General features: G+C 55.9%; 2 protein-coding genes and 1 long non-coding RNA gene across 11 annotated transcripts in view; 1 reads left to right on the top strand and 2 right to left on the bottom strand.

Moving 5' to 3' along the window:
- Window positions 1-4126: 4126 nt before the first annotated feature.
- CDH24 (cadherin 24) lies at window positions 4127-14076 on the bottom strand. 3 transcript variants are annotated; one of them, XM_074393223.1, is made up of 13 exons: window positions 13857-14076; window positions 13050-13189; window positions 11979-12300; window positions 11508-11802; window positions 11197-11316; window positions 10955-11122; window positions 10624-10811; window positions 9969-10222; window positions 8636-8772; window positions 6029-6150; window positions 5836-5947; window positions 5338-5586; window positions 4127-4791 (listed from the first exon to the last, which is right to left on the bottom strand). In XM_074393223.1, exons 3-13 carry the CDS (start codon window positions 12177-12179, stop codon window positions 4292-4294), a joined length of 2346 nt encoding a protein of 781 aa, XP_074249324.1. In that variant the 5' UTR covers window positions 12180-12300; window positions 13050-13189; window positions 13857-14076; the 3' UTR covers window positions 4127-4291. The 3 variants fall into 3 exon arrangements, with proteins under 3 accessions (XP_074249324.1, XP_039324583.1, XP_074249323.1); XM_039468649.2 differs by lacking the exon at window positions 13050-13189; XM_074393222.1 differs by having other exon boundaries at window positions 11979-13189.
- LOC141583547 (uncharacterized) lies at window positions 13983-15060 on the top strand. The gene is made up of 2 exons (XR_012516194.1): window positions 13983-14346; window positions 14692-15060. It is a non-coding gene; the product is annotated as an uncharacterized LOC141583547 (long non-coding RNA).
- Window positions 14971-17007, bottom strand: part of ACIN1 (apoptotic chromatin condensation inducer 1) — a 39585-nt gene continuing 37548 nt past the window's right edge. For all 7 annotated transcript variants that reach the window (XM_010335050.3, XM_010335049.3, XM_010335048.3 and 4 more), the window contains one exon: window positions 14971-15876. In XM_010335050.3, coding sequence (XP_010333352.1) covers window positions 15550-15876 — 327 coding nt within the window. In that variant the 3' untranslated portion in view covers window positions 14971-15549. The remainder of the gene's footprint in view (window positions 15877-17007) is intronic.

Genomic DNA, 17007 nt, shown 5'->3' on the forward strand with positions numbered 1-17007 from the left:
GAAGCAGGACTTGGTTGGGGGTGGTCTAGGCCCTGGGAGCCGGTGGGAGGATGGGCAGCTAGGGGAGGGTCTTATTGGCAGCAGCCTCACAGCATCTGACTCTAACCTGTATGGGTTGCTGGCTTCATTTATGGCAAGTCTCCATGCTTTCATGCCTCCCAGAGCTATTATGGCTCTGCCCAACAAGTTCCTATTGACTCCCAATGGATTGGTCCAGCCTCCTTCTTGGCACCAAGTCCGTCTTTCGGCAAACGCTTGCAGCGTTCACTGCATGCCAGACGCACGGTAGGTGCTAGACCCTCTTTTCTTGCCATCTTCTTCGCTGCTTTTTTCCATCATCTCATCCCCAGTTTGTCTTAGTTTTGGTCCTCTGTGTGTCTCAGCTTCAGCATCTTTGTCTCTTTCTCCAGGTCACTTTGTCAGCATGGTGAGATGGGGCACCCGGGAGGGGAGCAGCCCCTCTCACAATGAGGCGCAGTGATAGACACCCCTTGGGTGGTGATGAGCTTGTCTTATCTGCTCTCCTCCTCTGCCTTGACCATATGACAAGAATGATTATTCCTTTACTGAATGCAGTTCTCATGACAACCCTTTGAGGTAAAAATGAGTCTCACTTTACAGAAGAGGAATCAGGTTCAAAGGGTTATGTGACTTGCCCGGGGTCACACAGTAAGTGTTGGAGATGAGGCTTAGATCCAGGCCTTCCCTCCAGGGCCCATGCTCTTTCAGCACAGCTCTCCCTCCCAGGCCTCCGCCCTGCCTTAGGTCTCTTCTCTGAAGGCTTCTGGGGAGGGATGCCAGGGAGAAAGTAGCTGGGCCAAGCCCCTGCCTGGTGGCCAGGGCTGAATGAACCCTGACGGCCTGGAGGGTGAGCTCAGCAGCTGCCCCGCTCCATGATGCACAGGCTCATGTGGCTTTATCTTCCAGGCCAGAAGCCATCCCCCACAGCCCACCCCTGCTCTCCAGCCTTATGGGCCTGGCGGTGCTGCTGCCAGACTTCCCCTCTTCCTTTCTTCCCTTTGCCGTCTCTTCAGCCTCTCCTTCCCGAGGCTCCCTCTGGAGAATGAAGACAAGAGGGAGGTGGCTGTGCCAGTGGGAACTACCTGGCTAGCACATCCTCTCCTGCTCCTCCTGCCCCCCTGCTCCCACCCCCCCGGAAGCCCAGACTTGAAGATCCAGACTCACAGCTCCAGGAGGGCCACTGCCCCATTCTCCCCTGGCCAAATGAGACAGAAAGCACTGTTAACCTACGACATGGGGCCTTTAGGAAGGGTGCTGAAGTTGCTTTCCTCGCACCCAATGCTAAAGTTTCCAGTCCCAAGAATAACAGCCCCCTGCCTTCCCTCCTGGACGCCCCTCATCCCAGGCTCCAGCCTAGGCCTGAGCCTTAATCTTGTACCCCAGACTAAGCACTCCTCCAGGCAGGAGCTGGCTTGACAGACCTCCAGACTCTGGCTCAGAGTGGGTGACTGGGGATGGAGGAGGAAAGGTCAGGGAGCTCCAGAAAGGAAAACCCCAGAAAGCACACAGTGGGGAGAAATTGTGGCGGAGACCACAGAAAAATGCCCAGTATGGGGGGACCGGCCTTTAAGCCAGGCTCAAGGAATCTGGCCAGTGGCCTCTGCAGTCCCCCTTCTTTATCCCTTGCTCACTTCCCAGCCTCAGGAGAGGAGAGGTGGGACTTGGGAACCGCTAACTGGGAGGCAGAGGTCCCAGAAGCCTAGTCCTGGAGGAAGGCTGTGAGGAGGGGCAGCTTTTGCACGGAGTTCAAGTGTTTGGACGTAAGAGGGTATGTATTTGTGTCCACACATGGATGTGGTTCTGTGTCCGGGTATAGGTGAGTGATACACAATGGGTGTGTGCAGGTGACTGTGGCAGCTGAGGCATGTGCAGTTCCCATGTGCAGAGGCAAGAAAGAGACTGAAAGAGAAAGAGCAGCACCTGAAGAAGGAGATCAGCCTCTCAGCAGGACGACTGCCAGGACTTGTCACTTCTTTTGGGGAGTGCTCCAGAGTAAAGAGGAGGTGGGGGACAGGCTCACCCCGCTGGTTCTCTACTTCCTCATCCTCCCAGCCCTATCCTGAGCCTTCCGAGAGCTCAGCTCGTGGGGACAGCCTGCTCTTGCACAGCTCTTGGGCTGTCATAGGTCCAGGGTTCCAGCCTTCAGCAGAGTAAATGACCTGAATTCCAGCACTGGTGTGTGGGTCCTTGTTCTCCTACTTCCTTCTTATCCTTATCAAGCAGGTGGGGAAGGTGTGAGGGAAGGTACGTTCACATTGAAGTACTTTTCCCCAGCTGCCAGCACCCCATACGTAGAAGGGGGAGTCACAAGGACCTAACCTGCCTCACCTACTTGTGAGTGCCTCTAGAGCCCTGGAGTTGAGAGGCCTGGGTTATCATGCTGGCTCCTGGGTGGACCCCTTCTCTGGACACTGGGGGATGCTTGCAGTTCCAGTTCAGCTCCCACCCAGTTGACTGCTTCTGTCCCTCAACAGCCTGCCTCCCTGGTCCCTCTCCCTCCTCCTCTGCGTTCTGCAAAGACTAAGACCAGGGCCTGCCAGAGAATTAAAGGTGGGAGGGGCAGGCCTAGATTCAGTGTGACTGTCTCATCCTGCTCCACTCTTCCCCCACTTGGCACCGTGAGCCCCAGGAAAGGCTGGCTTGCCCCCTGCTGTCTGCCACCCCCATTATTTTCCTAGCCTGGAACCCCCTTCCCCTCTTAGCCTTTTATCCCTCCGCCCTCTTCTCCTCTTCTCAGCAGCTCTCACTCTCCACCCTCTACTTCTCCTGCCCACCTTGCCCTCAGCCCAATCCCCGTATCTTTTTTTTTTTTTTTTAGATGGAGTCTCCCTCTGTCATCCAGGCTGGAGTGCAGTGGTGTGATCTCAGCTCACTGCAATCTCCTCCTTCCAGGTTTAAGCGATTTCCCTGCCTCGGCCTCCTGAGTAGCTGGAACTACAGACATGTTCCACCATGCCTGGCTAATTTTTCTAATTTTAGTAGAGACAGGGTTTCTGCTGTTGGCCAGGCTGGTCTTGAACTCCTGACCTCAAGTGATCCATCCATCTCAGGCTCCCAAACTGCTGGGATTACAGACTGAGCCACCATTCCTGGCTGAATCCTTATATCTTAATTTCCTTGGACAGTTTGAGACCAACAGAGAACCCAGGAAGTTGGTAGTGTTAGTGGGGCAGAGTTATCATGTCTTTACTCCCTCAGGGAATTTAACCCAAATCCTCCCCTATCTAGAAGGACAGGAAGTGAATTTTTCCCCCAAGGAGAAAGGAGAATGAACTGAGAGGCAATAGGGCCTCGCCTCCCATCCTTTGGGACAATGAAGATTTGTATAGAAACCTGAGTGCAAAAACAGAAGCAGGCCTCCAGCTTTACAAAATAAAGTGTTTGTTTATTATGAAATTAGAGATGGAGGCCCCTCCCCTTCCTCCCTCTTTCCCCTTCCCCAGCCGCCTCCCCCTTTCCTTCCCCTACTCCCTTAGGGGCCTGGGAAGCACACAAGACATTGCCCAGGGCTGGGATGCCCAGGGCAGGCTGACAGCTGGGCAGAGCTCCAGGGAGGCGGCCACACGGGAGGCTGGAGCTCTGGCCCTGGAAGGAGGGCTGGCTCCCTCTCTCAGCTGGAGGCCAGTGGAGCCAGGATGAGGCTGAGGCCATGAGTGATGGATGGAACCATGCGGGCAGGTCTGTAAGAACAGGGGAGCCAGGTTAGAGGCAGTGGGGAGTGGGGGCCTTTGTCCACTGCCTTGCCCCACAGTCTAGAGGCACTAACCTGGGGCACAGCATCCCCTGCAGGAGGGTGGGCAGCAGTGGCTGGAAGTTTCCTTTGATTTGGGGATGGACAACAGAAAAAAACCAAAAAGCCAGTCACAGGGACCCAGAGGGAAGGGAGATGTGGGCAGGAGACAGACACAGAGATGTGTATGGGCAAGGGAGTCGCAGGGAGACTATGTGCGAGCTTCAGAACTGCAGAGACAAAACAGCCACGGAGGAAGGAAAGGAATCACAGTGAAAGAACACAGGGCCAGGGTTAGGGCCACGAAACCCAGGCCCGGACAGAGGAGCTGTAGACAAAAATCCCTGGAGGGAGACGCACGGACTGACTCAGCAGGAGGGAGGTGAGAGCAAGGGCACTCCGGGGAAGCAAGGAGGGACACAGGGACAGGGAGGAGGCCTGGGGCCCCTGGGCTGCTGCCGCCCGCCTGGACCCCGTGGGGCTCACTCAGAGGGCCTGTGCCGGCTGCCCCTGCATGGTGGGCCGGGCCAGCGCGGGCGCTCAGGGGGCCGGGGGCTCCTTGGCCCCATACAGCTCAGCCAGGGTGCGGAAGAGCGGACCCCAATCGTCCAGCGGCTCCGCGGGGCCGGGGACGCCACCCGCTTCACTGCCGGAGCCCAGGGAGCTGAGGGAGCCGCAGGAGGAGCCCCGGCCCTCGTAGCCGTACACCTGCACCGAGTCGTATGGGGGTACGCTGGGGTCCTCGTCCGCCTCGCGGAGCCGCAGCGCCAGGAGCTGCGCCACGTCGGCAGGGCCGGGGGGCCTGGGCTGGCGCGGCACCCGGGCCCGGGGCAGCACGTCTCGGCGCGCGGGAGGGCCGGGTGCCGGCGGGGCTGCCCCGTCTGGGTTCTGCAGGGCCATGATGTCGAAGGCCTCGGTGTCCTCCTCGCCGCCACCCTCATCGTCGTAGGTGATGATGTTCTCTCGGACGTCCTCCTCCTCCAGGACCATCAGTGCTTCCTGCTTCTGCCGCCGCAGGGCCACGAAGAGCACCACCAGGGCTGCGCGAGAGACGCGCACACGGGCCCTGAGCCCGCAGGGCTGGGAGCGGGCAGCCCGTCTCCATGTGAACAGCCGACCCATCAGGTGACAGAAGCCGTGTGCCTAGGGGCTGACATCTAGCACAGCTTGCCTTGAATTCTGACTTCAGCCCTTACTCGCCGTGTGACCACGGGAAGTTGCCTGACTTCTCCGAAGCCTCAATTTGCCCCTTAGATTACTTGTGTGGAAAATAGAGAAAATATATTTACCTCTAAGGGTTGCTGACACAATAAAATGAAATATCACGTGATGTGCCCAGCACCATACTTGGCACAGAGTAGGGGGCTCAATAAACCATTATTATGGCTTGTTGTTGTCATTATGGATTGGCAGGTCATGGATAGGGGCCAGAGCTTTTCTCTTGGATGCATCAGGTGGTGGGAACATCCAGGCCTGAGGGTCCTTCAAGCCCTAAGGTGGATTTCACTATGTCCAGAGGCCTGGTCCTTCTCCACACCCCTGCAGGCCCAGATCCCACATCTATGTCCCACTGTGGCCTGACTCACCAAGCAGGGCACCCACACAGGTGACGACGGCAAGCAGGGCGCCGGTGCTGAGCCCAGTGGCTGAGAGGTGAGTCTCAGGCCAGCAGGATGCCACAGAGCCATCAGGCTGGCAGCGGCACACGCTAACAGTCACTGTGGCAGTGCTGCTCAGTGCCGGCTGGCCCCAATCCCACAGTTCTATGGGAACCAAGTAGGGGGCCTGGCGGGGTGGAGCAGGGCGGGAGGGCAGTAGCAGGTTGGCAGAGCCATCTGTGGGAGAGGAAAGGTGTTGAGATATCTTCTGGGACACCTTCCAGGTAGGGTTGGTCCAGCCCAGAGAGCCAGCTTCCCATGGGGAAGGTTTACAAAGAGACAATGAGTGAGTGTAAATCCACATGCCCCCTTCTGTTGGGTTGAAGGCCCAGGCAGATGGGGCAGGGGTCAGGCAGGCTGGGCTAGGGATGGAGGAGGGGAGGAGGATGGAGGCAGGTATGGACATGGTTGTAGGAGGCCACCCACCTCGGTTGTCTCGGACAGTAAAGTTGGCATCTGGGCCCAGAGGACCTTGAAAGGAGACATGGCTACTGTTGCCAGCTTCATCTCTGTCCAGGGCCCGGATGACCTGAATCAGCTGGGAGGAAGAAGAGAGGCCTTGTATGGAGTGGGCTGCTGGAGGCCTTGACGTCCCAACCTTTCTGCCTCAGTTGCTCACCTGGCCAGGAGCTGCAGAGTCACACACAAAGGTATCGTAGGGCTCAGCCAGCTGGGGAGCATTGTCATTCTCATCCAGGGTCTGGATGGCCACTTGCACGCGCGAGGCCTGTGCAGAGCTGTCTGAAGCCAGAACACCAAAACATACACACCACACACACACACCACACAGTTTACACATAACATATGTGATACATGGGCATGGATGCCACATGCAGCATATAGCATACATATGAAATATATGAAATATGCATGTAATATACAGGTAGAAAGCAATGTTGTGGAATGAATGGAACAATGCCAAATGCATACAGTATTCATGTAGTACCCAAGATATGTGCAATACACAATAGACATTCAACAGGAATGCAGCACACGATAGACATATACAATAATCCACATTCAGGGCACATGCAGCATAAATACAGGATAGAAGGGGCATACAAGTTGCATGCAGACAACAGCCATGAATATATAAAACATATTCATACCACATATCCAATGTACACTCAACATTTAAAACAAATGCAATGTACATGAAGCAGATGTTTGATATGCGCAGTGAATGCAGTGCCACATCCCCCGACGCCCCGGCAACATCCAGAGCCCATAGAATGCATTTTCATGCATAGAGGCCATACACAGCATCAGTGGAGTGGACAGACAGACAGACAAACAGACACACACACATACACCCCATCAGAGGTCTGGGAGGCTGTGGTACAGCAATGAGCATCACTTAGAGTTGACCTTGGGTAGGAAGGAGCTGCATGAGCTACCGGGTGCAGAGCCCAGGCCAGCCTGGGCACCACAGCCAGACACAGGCCCCATCTTGACCCATCCCTTCATCAGGTGACTCCCTACCATTACCCTTCCTTGCTTCTCACTGCCAGTGCCATCCAAGAGAGAATGCAACGTGTGTCTACTTGTCACCTGTCTTAGGCTGAGTCTCCCAATTCCTTTAGTCTTTCCTCTAGGCAGAGGGATAGCTGGCTGGGCCTGGTGAAAGGGGCTGAGGTTGCAGCATGGGTGGGGCAGGCTGAGCGGATCGCCTGGCTAAAAGGATTGGGATACCCCAGAGACAGGGTGGGGAGGGTCTACTTCACTGTAGTAAGGGCCCAGAGCGCTGCTAGTTGGTCTGGGTCGGGGGTAGGAGCAGGATTTGGCAGGAGAATGAGAAGAGCGTGACAGGAAACACACACACACACACACACACACAAAGCTATGTATATACAAGCAGCTACAAACATACTGTGTGTATGCGCGCGCTCGGGCACACACACACACACACACACACACACACACACACACCCATCCACACAGACATCCATGCAATAATACACACACACTGCCAGATAGCATCTGTGCATAGCTATCTATGCACACAGTTCTATGTATAAAAACATAAACCTAGACACATAGCATTAAACACATCTGAGAGGCAATACGGTGGGGATAACAGCTCAGACTCTGCACACTGGCTGGGTCTCACGGCTCCATCACTTAATCTCTGTGTGACCTTGGGAAGTTACTTAACTTCTCTTTGCCTGAGTTTCCTTCTTTTAAAATGAGGAAATAATCATACTTTCCTCATAAAGTTGTGGTGATGATTAAATGAATGAATCCATTTTGAAGATGGATAGTGCCTGATACACAATAAGTAATTAATTATCTGTCCACAAATACCCACATACACAAAACACAGCTACTTGTGCAAACCACTATACATATCCAATCACATATATGCAGTTAACATAAATATAATTCTGTACACTCAACTGTAAACATATATATACATTGCAGATATATATCACAAATACATGTGTCTATCTATATACTTTCCCCACATTTGGAATTACACACATTCCTGAGCATATACTCACATGTTCATATTCGTATAGCTCTTCACTGACACATTCAGATATCCACATATACAAGGACAACTTTCATATGCAGTATGAAGACAAAGGGATGGAGGAGCCCCTGGAGCTTAAGCAGGGGTGATAAGGGACTATTCACAGAAGGCAGGTCTCCTTGTCTCTATGGGCTAGGGACGCCCAGAGGCAGCTGAACCTGCTGCTGGCGACTGGCGGGGTAGGAGAGAAGCCCACATGTGGAGGTGGCACTCTTCCCTTTCCTTACAGGTGTCTACTCCCCTACCTTGGGGGATTCCCACAGGGCTTCCAACAAGGCTTCTCTGGAGCGGGGCTGCTGGTACGTTCCACTTAGCAACCAGAGAAGGTACCCAGCCCCTTCTGGTCCCTAGCTCCAGCCTGAAGCAGGGGAGGATGGGATCTGCCAGGACACAGGTTGGGGGCCATGTAAGGTCTGGTTTATTTCTGGGTGGGGGCAAGTCAGGTAAGGGAATAAATTGAGGATCAGAATGCTCAGGCACATCCGCTGAGCCCAGTCTAAGGGACTAGGATACTAGGAGGCCTGCCCTGCGTGGTAGCAAGGATCCAGGCTAGGACTTGGATACGGGCTAGGACCCAGTGGTTGCACGCTGTCGAGGGTATGATGGCATTGAGCACCCTTCCCCACCCCCATGCTCAGGGACAGCCCCTCAGCCAGGAGGCTGCTGCCGTCTTGTGGGCCCTGGACTCCTCACCGAGCTCTGTAGCCAGCACAGTGAGGTTGTGCCAGACATGAGCCTCGCGGTCCAGGGGTGCTGCTGTGTGGATGGTGCCTTCTTCCGGCTGGATAGAGAAGCAACGCTCCGGATCCGAATGGGGGAGGATGGAGTATCTGGGGAAGGCAGAGGCATGCTGGAGCTGATCCAGGGTGGGACCACAGCTTGTTCCATCCCCTTCCTCCTTTCTTCCCTCTGTTCACCTTGCTAGACCTCATAGCTCCTCTGGGCAGAGCCATAATTCAGGTTAGAGTCCCCTTAAAAGGCAAATATCCCTAGTAGACCACCACCATTAAACACCTGTCCTAAGACTCAAGGCCACCAGGTTTCTTGGGGGGAGGGGGAGAAGATACAGAATGGAGTGGAAGCGGGATAAACAGACCTTGACTTCCAGATTTCTGGGCCCTTTCTGAGAACCAGGTACCTGTGTTTCAGCTCTGCTCTGCCTTAGACTGGCTCTGTGACTTAGGGCAAATAGTTTAACCTCAGTTTACTTAACTGACAAATGGGAATGACACTAGTACCTCACTCACAGTGCTGTGACAGGGATGCTGGCTGGGGAGGGGAAAAAAGTGGCTGTTCTGCCACTTACCAACTGTGTGACCATTTATGGTTGGCCTCTAAAACGACTGGTGATAAGAACACCTAGTTCATAGGGCTGTTGTGAGATTTATTTATTTATTTATTTAGACAGAGTCTCACTCTTGTCACCAGGCTGGAGTGCAGTGGTGCAATCTTGGCTTACTGCAACCCCCGCCTCCTGGGTTCAAGTGATTCTCCTGCCTCAGCCTCTCGAGTAGCTGAGACTACAGGTGTGCCACCATGCTCAGCTAATTTTTATATTTTTAGTAGAGATGGGGTTTCGCCATGTTGGCCAGGATGGTCTTGATCTCATGACCTTATGATCCACCCTCCTTGGCCACCGAAAGTGCTGGAATTACAGGTGTGAGCCACCGTGCCTGGCCTGTTGTGAGAATTAAATATCAGCAAGGGGGTAAGCTGTGAACACTTTGGGAGTGATCAATAGAGGTCTACTTGTCAGCTGAGATTACATCTGCTTGCACTGCCACTGGGAGGTGCCACCATCATCTACCCAGAGGGATCGATAGAGGGTTGAGGAGTGGTCAGCCAGGCCCTCCAGCTCTCCCCTGGCACCCACCAAGCCTGTAGACCAGCACCCACCAGCAGCAGGGAGGGAGGCTTTTGCTGGGAGATGAGTGATTTGCTATAAGGTAGGGGGCACATTTACTCATTCTCTGGGATGGGAATAACCTGCCATCTGGCTCCCCGGCCCACACCCCAGCTAACTTACCTGATTGGGCTGGCAGGGGAGTCCAGGTCAGCCGCGGAGATCTGGCCTACCAGGGTCCCCGGGGCCTTGTTCTCGGGCACTGTCAGGTGATAGGCAGCCTGGGTGAAGGCAGGTGGCTCTGGGGCATCTTGTACCACCACACGCACAGAGGCCACATCCTTGAAGGGTCCTCGCCGCAGATAGGCTGGGTCAATGAGCGTGTTGGTGGCCTCAACACGGAAGGAGTAGGAGCGCCGGCTCTCGAAGTCTAGGGGCTACGGTGATGCGAGAGAGAGAAAAAGCGAGGCATGTGGAAACCAGGGCAGGCCCCAGGCTCTTGGAAGGTGACAAGTCCCCTCCTCACATGCGTGCAGTGAGTGCTCAGTCCTCATGTGAGGAGAGGTGGCACTGGAGGGACAGTGGCCTCAGTGGTCAGGGTGCACAGCAGATTGCTTAGTAAGTCTAGGTCTGCTCCTAGCTTCATCATAGACTTGTTATATGACCTTGAGCCAGTCACTTCTTTCTAAGCCCTAGGGCCTGATCTGAAAGATGAGGAAGTGACGAGGACCTCTAAGCTCCAACAGAGGGATCCTGAGTCTGTTCTGGAAGAACAGTTAGAAATGTGGTCTGTGGGCGGGCAGGAGGCAGGGCTAAGAGAAAGCGTGAACAGGCGAACCTTGCGGACAGTGAGGAGCCCATCTTGACCCTGGGAGTCTGTGCTGATGCTGAAGGCCTCAGACCCCTCCCCATCCAGGATGCTGTATGCCATGAGGGCGTTGTCCCCCAGGTCTGGGTCCTGGGCCCGGAGCCGACCCACCAGCGTGCCAGGTCCAGCTGTCTCCACCACGGAGAACTGGTATAGGCCTTGGGGTGGATAGAGGGAGACACCTTTTTAGAGAGGTCCTCAGCCCTCCTCCCTACCCCCAGCACTTTCTTCTCCATTCTCCAGATGCTGTAGGGGTGGAGTGGTCAAAGGATGGCTCAGGTGGCAGCAGCTGGCCTCTTACTCTGTGGGAACTTGGGGGGGTTGTCGTTGACATCGCTGAGTGTGACAGTCACCGTAGTGCTGCCTGACAGCCCCCCCATGTGGCCGCCCATGTCCTTGGCCTGGATCACCACCAAGAACTCCTCCTGTGTCTCCCGGTCCATGTTGGGGATGGCTGTGCGCACTACTCCTAGGGAGAGATGCTGGGTCAGAAGGTGTCTGTTCCCTTGGCTGCCCCACCAGACTCCCAAGCTCCATCCTCACCAGTCTGGGGGTCCACAGAGAAGAAAGGCAGTCCATCCAGAACAGTGTACACAAGCTTGGCACTGTTCCCATAGCTGGGGTCATCGGCATCGTGAGCAGTCACCTGGATCACTGATGTCCCTGTAGGGGATGCCAGCACCCCATTCAGCAGCGACAGGGCAGGATGGGGAAGAATAGCAGGTGGAGGGGAGGAGGCAGATATGAGGGAGGCTGAATTGAAAGGGACAGGTTCTGGGACAGACAGGAAGGGAAGGGGAGGTGAGAGAGCTCCAGAAGACGGAAACTGGGACATTCAGAGCTGGGGTGCTCACCGACGTTGGACATCTCGGGCACGGTGGCATGGTAGGGCCCAAGGGGAAAAATGGGTGGATTGTCATTGATGTCTTGCACTTTGATGATGAACTCTGAAGGGGGCTCCAGGGGCCGGTTGGAGGCTCGGTCCACGGCTTGGGCCAGTAGCACATATTGTGCTTTCTCCTCCCGGTCAAGGCTCTTGGTTACATGAATATTGCCTGTGGCCTCGTCAATCACAAATACGGTGCCTGCCCCCTCCCCAGTCAACAGGTACTTGGTGCGGCCCTCTCCCCGGTCAACATCCGAGTGCAGCTGCAAGGGTCAGGAGAAGATGGCAGAGGGCTCCAAGTACAGAGAGGGTTAAAGAGTCTAGGTTTGGGTACAGCGTTGGGAGTCCCGAGGGACCAAGGTCATTGCAGAAGTGATGAAGTTGAGGGAAGGGCCTAAGGGCCTTGTGTCAGAGTAGACATGGGAGGGGTTATCCTTACCTTGCCAATGAGGACAGGCTCTGGACCAGCATATTCCTCAATGACAAAGAACTGGTTCCAGACCCAGCTCCTTCGAGTCCGCAGCAGAGCAGGCCCTGGGTGTCCCCGGGACCCTGCCCAGGCCTGGGCTGGGGCTGCCAGATGCCCCATGCAGCCCCAGCCACCCAGCCAGGCCAGCAGGAGTCTCACCAGGCCCCACATGTTTAGACTCCAGCCAGGGCTCTGTTCACTGGCCCTTGGTGAGGCTGGGCCAGGCCACGTGGCCCATGAGCTGGCGGGGGTGGAGGGGCAGATGCGTTGAGGCTACCCCATGGATCCACACCTGCAGGACAAGCAGCTGCTCAGGGTCAAGGCAATCCCTAGCCCTCCTCCCCCCAAATTTAGATGCTGAAGATCAGACCTCCAAAGAGCCAGACACTCCACTGCCCAAAACTCAGACTAAGAGAGTAGAGAGGCTGATCCTTCCTCCACCCAGGCTCTGCCTGTATTCACCTCCAGCCCTCCAAGCTGATAAATCTCTGGTCAGTCAACTCTGAGTAGGGAACTGGGGAGGAACACAAGAGAGGGGATACTGGGAGGGCTTGGAATCCCAAATCTGGTCCCTGTCCTCCCAGGTTGGGCATATAGCCAGGTACTGGAAGAGGTGGGGTTACCAGAGAAAGGGCTTAAAATGAAGGGTTTGGGATTCACGGAGGTGTGACCTTAACGTGTCTAGGGTCAGGATGAGATGACAAGGAGTGCAGCCTCAGGCAGGGTTGAGAGCCTGTGAAAGTCTCTCTCCCCAAGGGGGAGCCCCACCTCTCCAGGCCCTTCCTCCAGCCCACACTGCCAGCTGCAGTCCTTGAAGGGGAACTGGGCTCATGAGATGGGAGTTGGGAGCCAGAGCTGAAGAGGCTACAGGGTGGGGCACAGGGTGAGGTGACCGGGGAGGGAGGCTGACCCAGAGGCCAGAGACACAGCGAGACTGAGGGCTAGACTAACTCAGGGACTGACTGTCCGGCAGAGACAGAAATGACTGGATGAGAGACGAGACAGAGACAGAACAGTGGCGAGAGACAGAATGAGAGAGACCAGGGCAGTAGCCTGGGTGTCTGAAGGCAGAGAGGAGTCCCAGGGGCCAGGCTTGGAAAAGGATCACCCAGGGCAGTTCCGGTCAGGCAGGGCCAGTCCTCAGCTTCGGGGGTGTCAGGTCAGGTCTGGGGAACTTAATTCTGGAAGAAGGAGCAGGCAGGAGGGGTGGAGGCAGGGAGGGGCCGTCGGAAGGGACCCAGAGAGGGGACCCTTCCCACTGCTCTCCTTTCTCCTCCGGGGGGTCGGGGGAACCCCTCAGGTAGCTGTGGCTTCTGCCCCTCCTCCCTCAGAGCAGACACATACCTGACAGTCCCTTTGCTCCCGAGGGAAGGGAGCAGCTGGAAGAAAGCTGGGGACCAGAGAGAAGGCGGGATGAGGCGGCGAGAAGGAAGGGGATAGAGGAGTGGGAAACAGGATAGCGGGAAGGGAAGAGGAGAGGAGATGGATGGAAAGGAGGAGGGAAAGCAGAACAAGAAAGAGGAAAAAGAAAGGAACCGGAGAAAGGTAGAGAAAGAAAAAGGCAAAGAGGGAGAGGAGATGGAAAAAGACAGGACAAGAGGGAGAAGGAAGGGTTGGGAGCCAGGGAAGGGATAAGGAAGGCAAACAGGCAGAGACGGAAGGATGAAGAGAAATCGAGAGAGGAAAGAGGGAGAGAAGTGCCAGGGGAGAAGAGAAAGAGGCAGAGCGCGGGAGAAGGGAGCCGGCAGCGGGCTTCCAGCCACCAAGCGCAGTGCTCCGAAGACCCCCGCAGGCTGCGGGCCCCCTGCTGCCCCTCCGCGGATTCCCGACCCTGGCAGGCGCCCTTACCTGGCACTGCCAAGGGGCCCAGTCTGGCGGGGGGCGCCCCCGCTCGACCCCGTCGCCCGGTTCCGGGGGCGCAGCCCCGAGCAGATCGGAGCGGGCGCCGCGGCTCCGCTGCAGGTCTGAGCGGCCCCGGCGAGAACAAGGGAGCGAGACAGAGGGGGCGGGGGAAGGAGGCTCCGCCTGCGGAGGAGCGAGGCGGCTCCGCACCGCGCGGGAGAGGAGAGCCCAGCCTCCGACCCTCCCCGGCCAGCCGGCCCGCGCGGCGGGGGCGGGAGCGGGGGCGGAGGCGGCGCTCCCGGGCTGCGGGGCGCATACAGATGCGGCGCCCCTCCCGGGTCGGGCCCGCAGCGCCCGGCAGGGCACCCAGGCGGGAGGACGTCCAGGCCACGGCGCAAGGCCATTTCTGAGGAGCTGGCGTGGCGGGTGCACTCGAGAGCGCGAGGCGGCCAGCCCGCTCCCCGCAGCGGACGAGGGACCAGCGCGCGGTGGTGAGGTGGGGAATTGAGCCCACTGCGGAGAGACCGGTCTCCGGGCTCCCGCTGGCTTTTGGGACTGGTGCGGAATCCCGGCTGCAAGGCAGCGTCGTTTAGGGAGCCCGTGCAGAGCACGGTAGCGGGTCAGCTGGGGGACACTTAAGGACGGCAGAAGGGTCCAGAGTACGCGGCCCGGGCCCAGAAGCACGACATCGGCATGAGGGCGGAGGTGTGGAGGGGAGCCGTTTTTGGGAAGCTCGGTTACAGGCCAACAGAGTGAGGAGCTGCCGCCCCCTTGTGGCAGTTGTTGGAAGCACCAAGGTGGGCAGGCAGGTGACCAAATCCCCAATTCTAACCGTGCACAGGTCTAGGAACCAGAAGAGGACCCACCCTCCTAGCCCTGCTGGGCTGCCGCCACGGACACAGACTGCTCCACTTCCCAGTGGGGCCTTCCCGAATGAGGAAGGTCCACAGCTTTGAGCTCATGAGGGCCGAGGCAGGGATGAAAGACGGTGGGAAGTCCCTGCTTCAGAAAGCAGTAAAGCCTAAAGGAATAGACGGAAAGCACACAACTCCTACTCCATGCTACAGAGATCCTCTTCAGTGTGGTTTCTTAACCTGCCCAACGAAAGCCACTCGCACGGTTTAAAACTAAGTCAGATTTTTATTTGTTTTCATAGACCACATCATTTAATAATAAAAAAAATAAAAATAAAAATTGAACAAAAGGAAAAGGTGGATATAAAGTGGAACCTGTGGGAGAGGCAAGGGCTGCAGGACCAAAGAGACTGGGAACTGCAGGGGCCCTGGGACTCAGGAGGAGATGCTGATTCAGCTCATAGGTGACCCAGTCCTGGCCCCGGCTGTTCCCAAGAGAAGGCTGTACCCAGGGAGGCAGTAAGCAGGATGGAGGAAAAATCAAAGGACTAGGGCACCTGGCTGTTTCCCATCTCTGGCCAACCACCACCTAGCCTAACCTAGCTCCTGCCTCTCAGACTTAATGGGAAATGAGAGGGAGGGGCGGGCCAAGTCCCAAGAGATAGGTTAAGGTGGTGTGTTTGGGGGTGGGGGAAGGATGGCCACTGTTCCATTTGGTATGTGTGCAAGGACAGGTGGTGTTAAAGACTCTTGGCTCCAGGGTGGTGGAGACTGTACCTATCCATCTGTGACCATAACCCCCTGGGGCCAAGTGGCTGGTACCTGCAGCTCTAGTGTTTTCCCAGCTAGCGGCGCCCACCCCGGTCCCGCACAGGTGTGCTCCGACTCCGGCTTCTGCTGTGTCGCTTGGTGTCCCTGCGATCCCTTTCCCTGCCTCGTTCTCGGTCCCTTTCCCTATCCCGATCTCGGTCCCCCCTGTCCCGCTCCCTTTCTCTCTCTCTCTCCCGGTCCCTCTCCCGGCTGTGCTCTCGACGTTTCTCTCGCTCCAGCTGTCGGTTCCGTTCCCGCTCGGCTTCCTTCTCCCGCTCCTTTTGCTCTTCTTCTTCTTGTTCCTTTCGCCGCTTCTCCCGCTCCTTGGCTCGTTCAGCCCGCTCTGCCTCCTTCTGAACTATCTGTAGCCAGGTAGGAAAGGCAGAGAGTAGGCATCTCAGTCCTGGTCACGGCCTCCATTTGTGCCTGGACCCCGCCTCCTAGCTCAGGGTCAGCTTTTCAGTTAAGCAGCAAAGGGTCGGAGGCTCAGCAACTGCATCTGTCTGTCTTGAAGCACGTCTCCCCCTCCAGTTTCAGCCTTTTTTTTTCTTTCCAATGAGACAGTCTCATTCTGTCACCCAGACTGGAGTGCATTGGTGCTTGCTATCTCGGCTCACTATAGCCTCTGCCTCCCAGGTTAAAATGATTCTCCTGCCTCACCCTCCATAGTAGCTGGGATTACATGTGTCTGCCACGATGTCCCACTAATTTTTGTATTTTTAGCAGAGACGGGGTTTTAGCATGTTGGTCAGGCTGGTCTCGAACTCCTGACCTCAGGTAATCCACCACGCCTGGCCACCAAATTTCAAATTTTACACCCGACAGGTACTGGGGCACCATCCTTACCATCAGTATACATGTGAACAAATCTTTTTTTAGTAGCATAAGCCTAAAATTCCCAAAGGCCCATTACTAAGTAAATTAAAAAGGCAAAAACTCTTAAAGTTAAAAGGCAGAGAAATAAGTTTATAAAACACAATTTCTCAGCTAACTAAAATCAATTTTTTTTTTTTTTTGAGACAGAGTTTTGCTCTTGTTGCCCATGCTGGAATGCAATGGTGGAATCTCAGCTCACTGCAACCTCTGCCTTCCAGGTTCAAGCGATTCTCCTCCTTACCCTCCCAAGTAGCTAGGATTACAGGCACCTGCCACCACACCTGGCTAATTTTTGTATTTTTAGTAGAGATGGGGTTTTACCATGTTGGCCAAGCTGGTCTCGAACTCCTGACCTAAGGTGATCTGTCCGCCTCAGCCTCCCAAAGTGCTGGGATTACAGGTGTGAGCCACCACGCACAGCCTAAAATCAACTAAGAAGCTTGGTTGGCACAGCCGGCTTCCCAAACATGCACAAACCTCAGTTGCTGTCTGTGCGTCCATCTTCGCCTTCCTGGGTCTGGTTTCTCTATGGCACACCGATCAACTGAAAGCTGCCTTTCAGTGATGCCTAGTTTTTTCCCCCTTGAGCCTAAATCTAGTAAGTACCTGGGATGACT

Source organism: Saimiri boliviensis, chromosome 2, assembly GCF_048565385.1.
Source record: "Saimiri boliviensis isolate mSaiBol1 chromosome 2, mSaiBol1.pri, whole genome shotgun sequence".
In the NCBI taxonomy this organism is placed as follows: Eukaryota; Metazoa; Chordata; class Mammalia; order Primates; family Cebidae; genus Saimiri; species Saimiri boliviensis.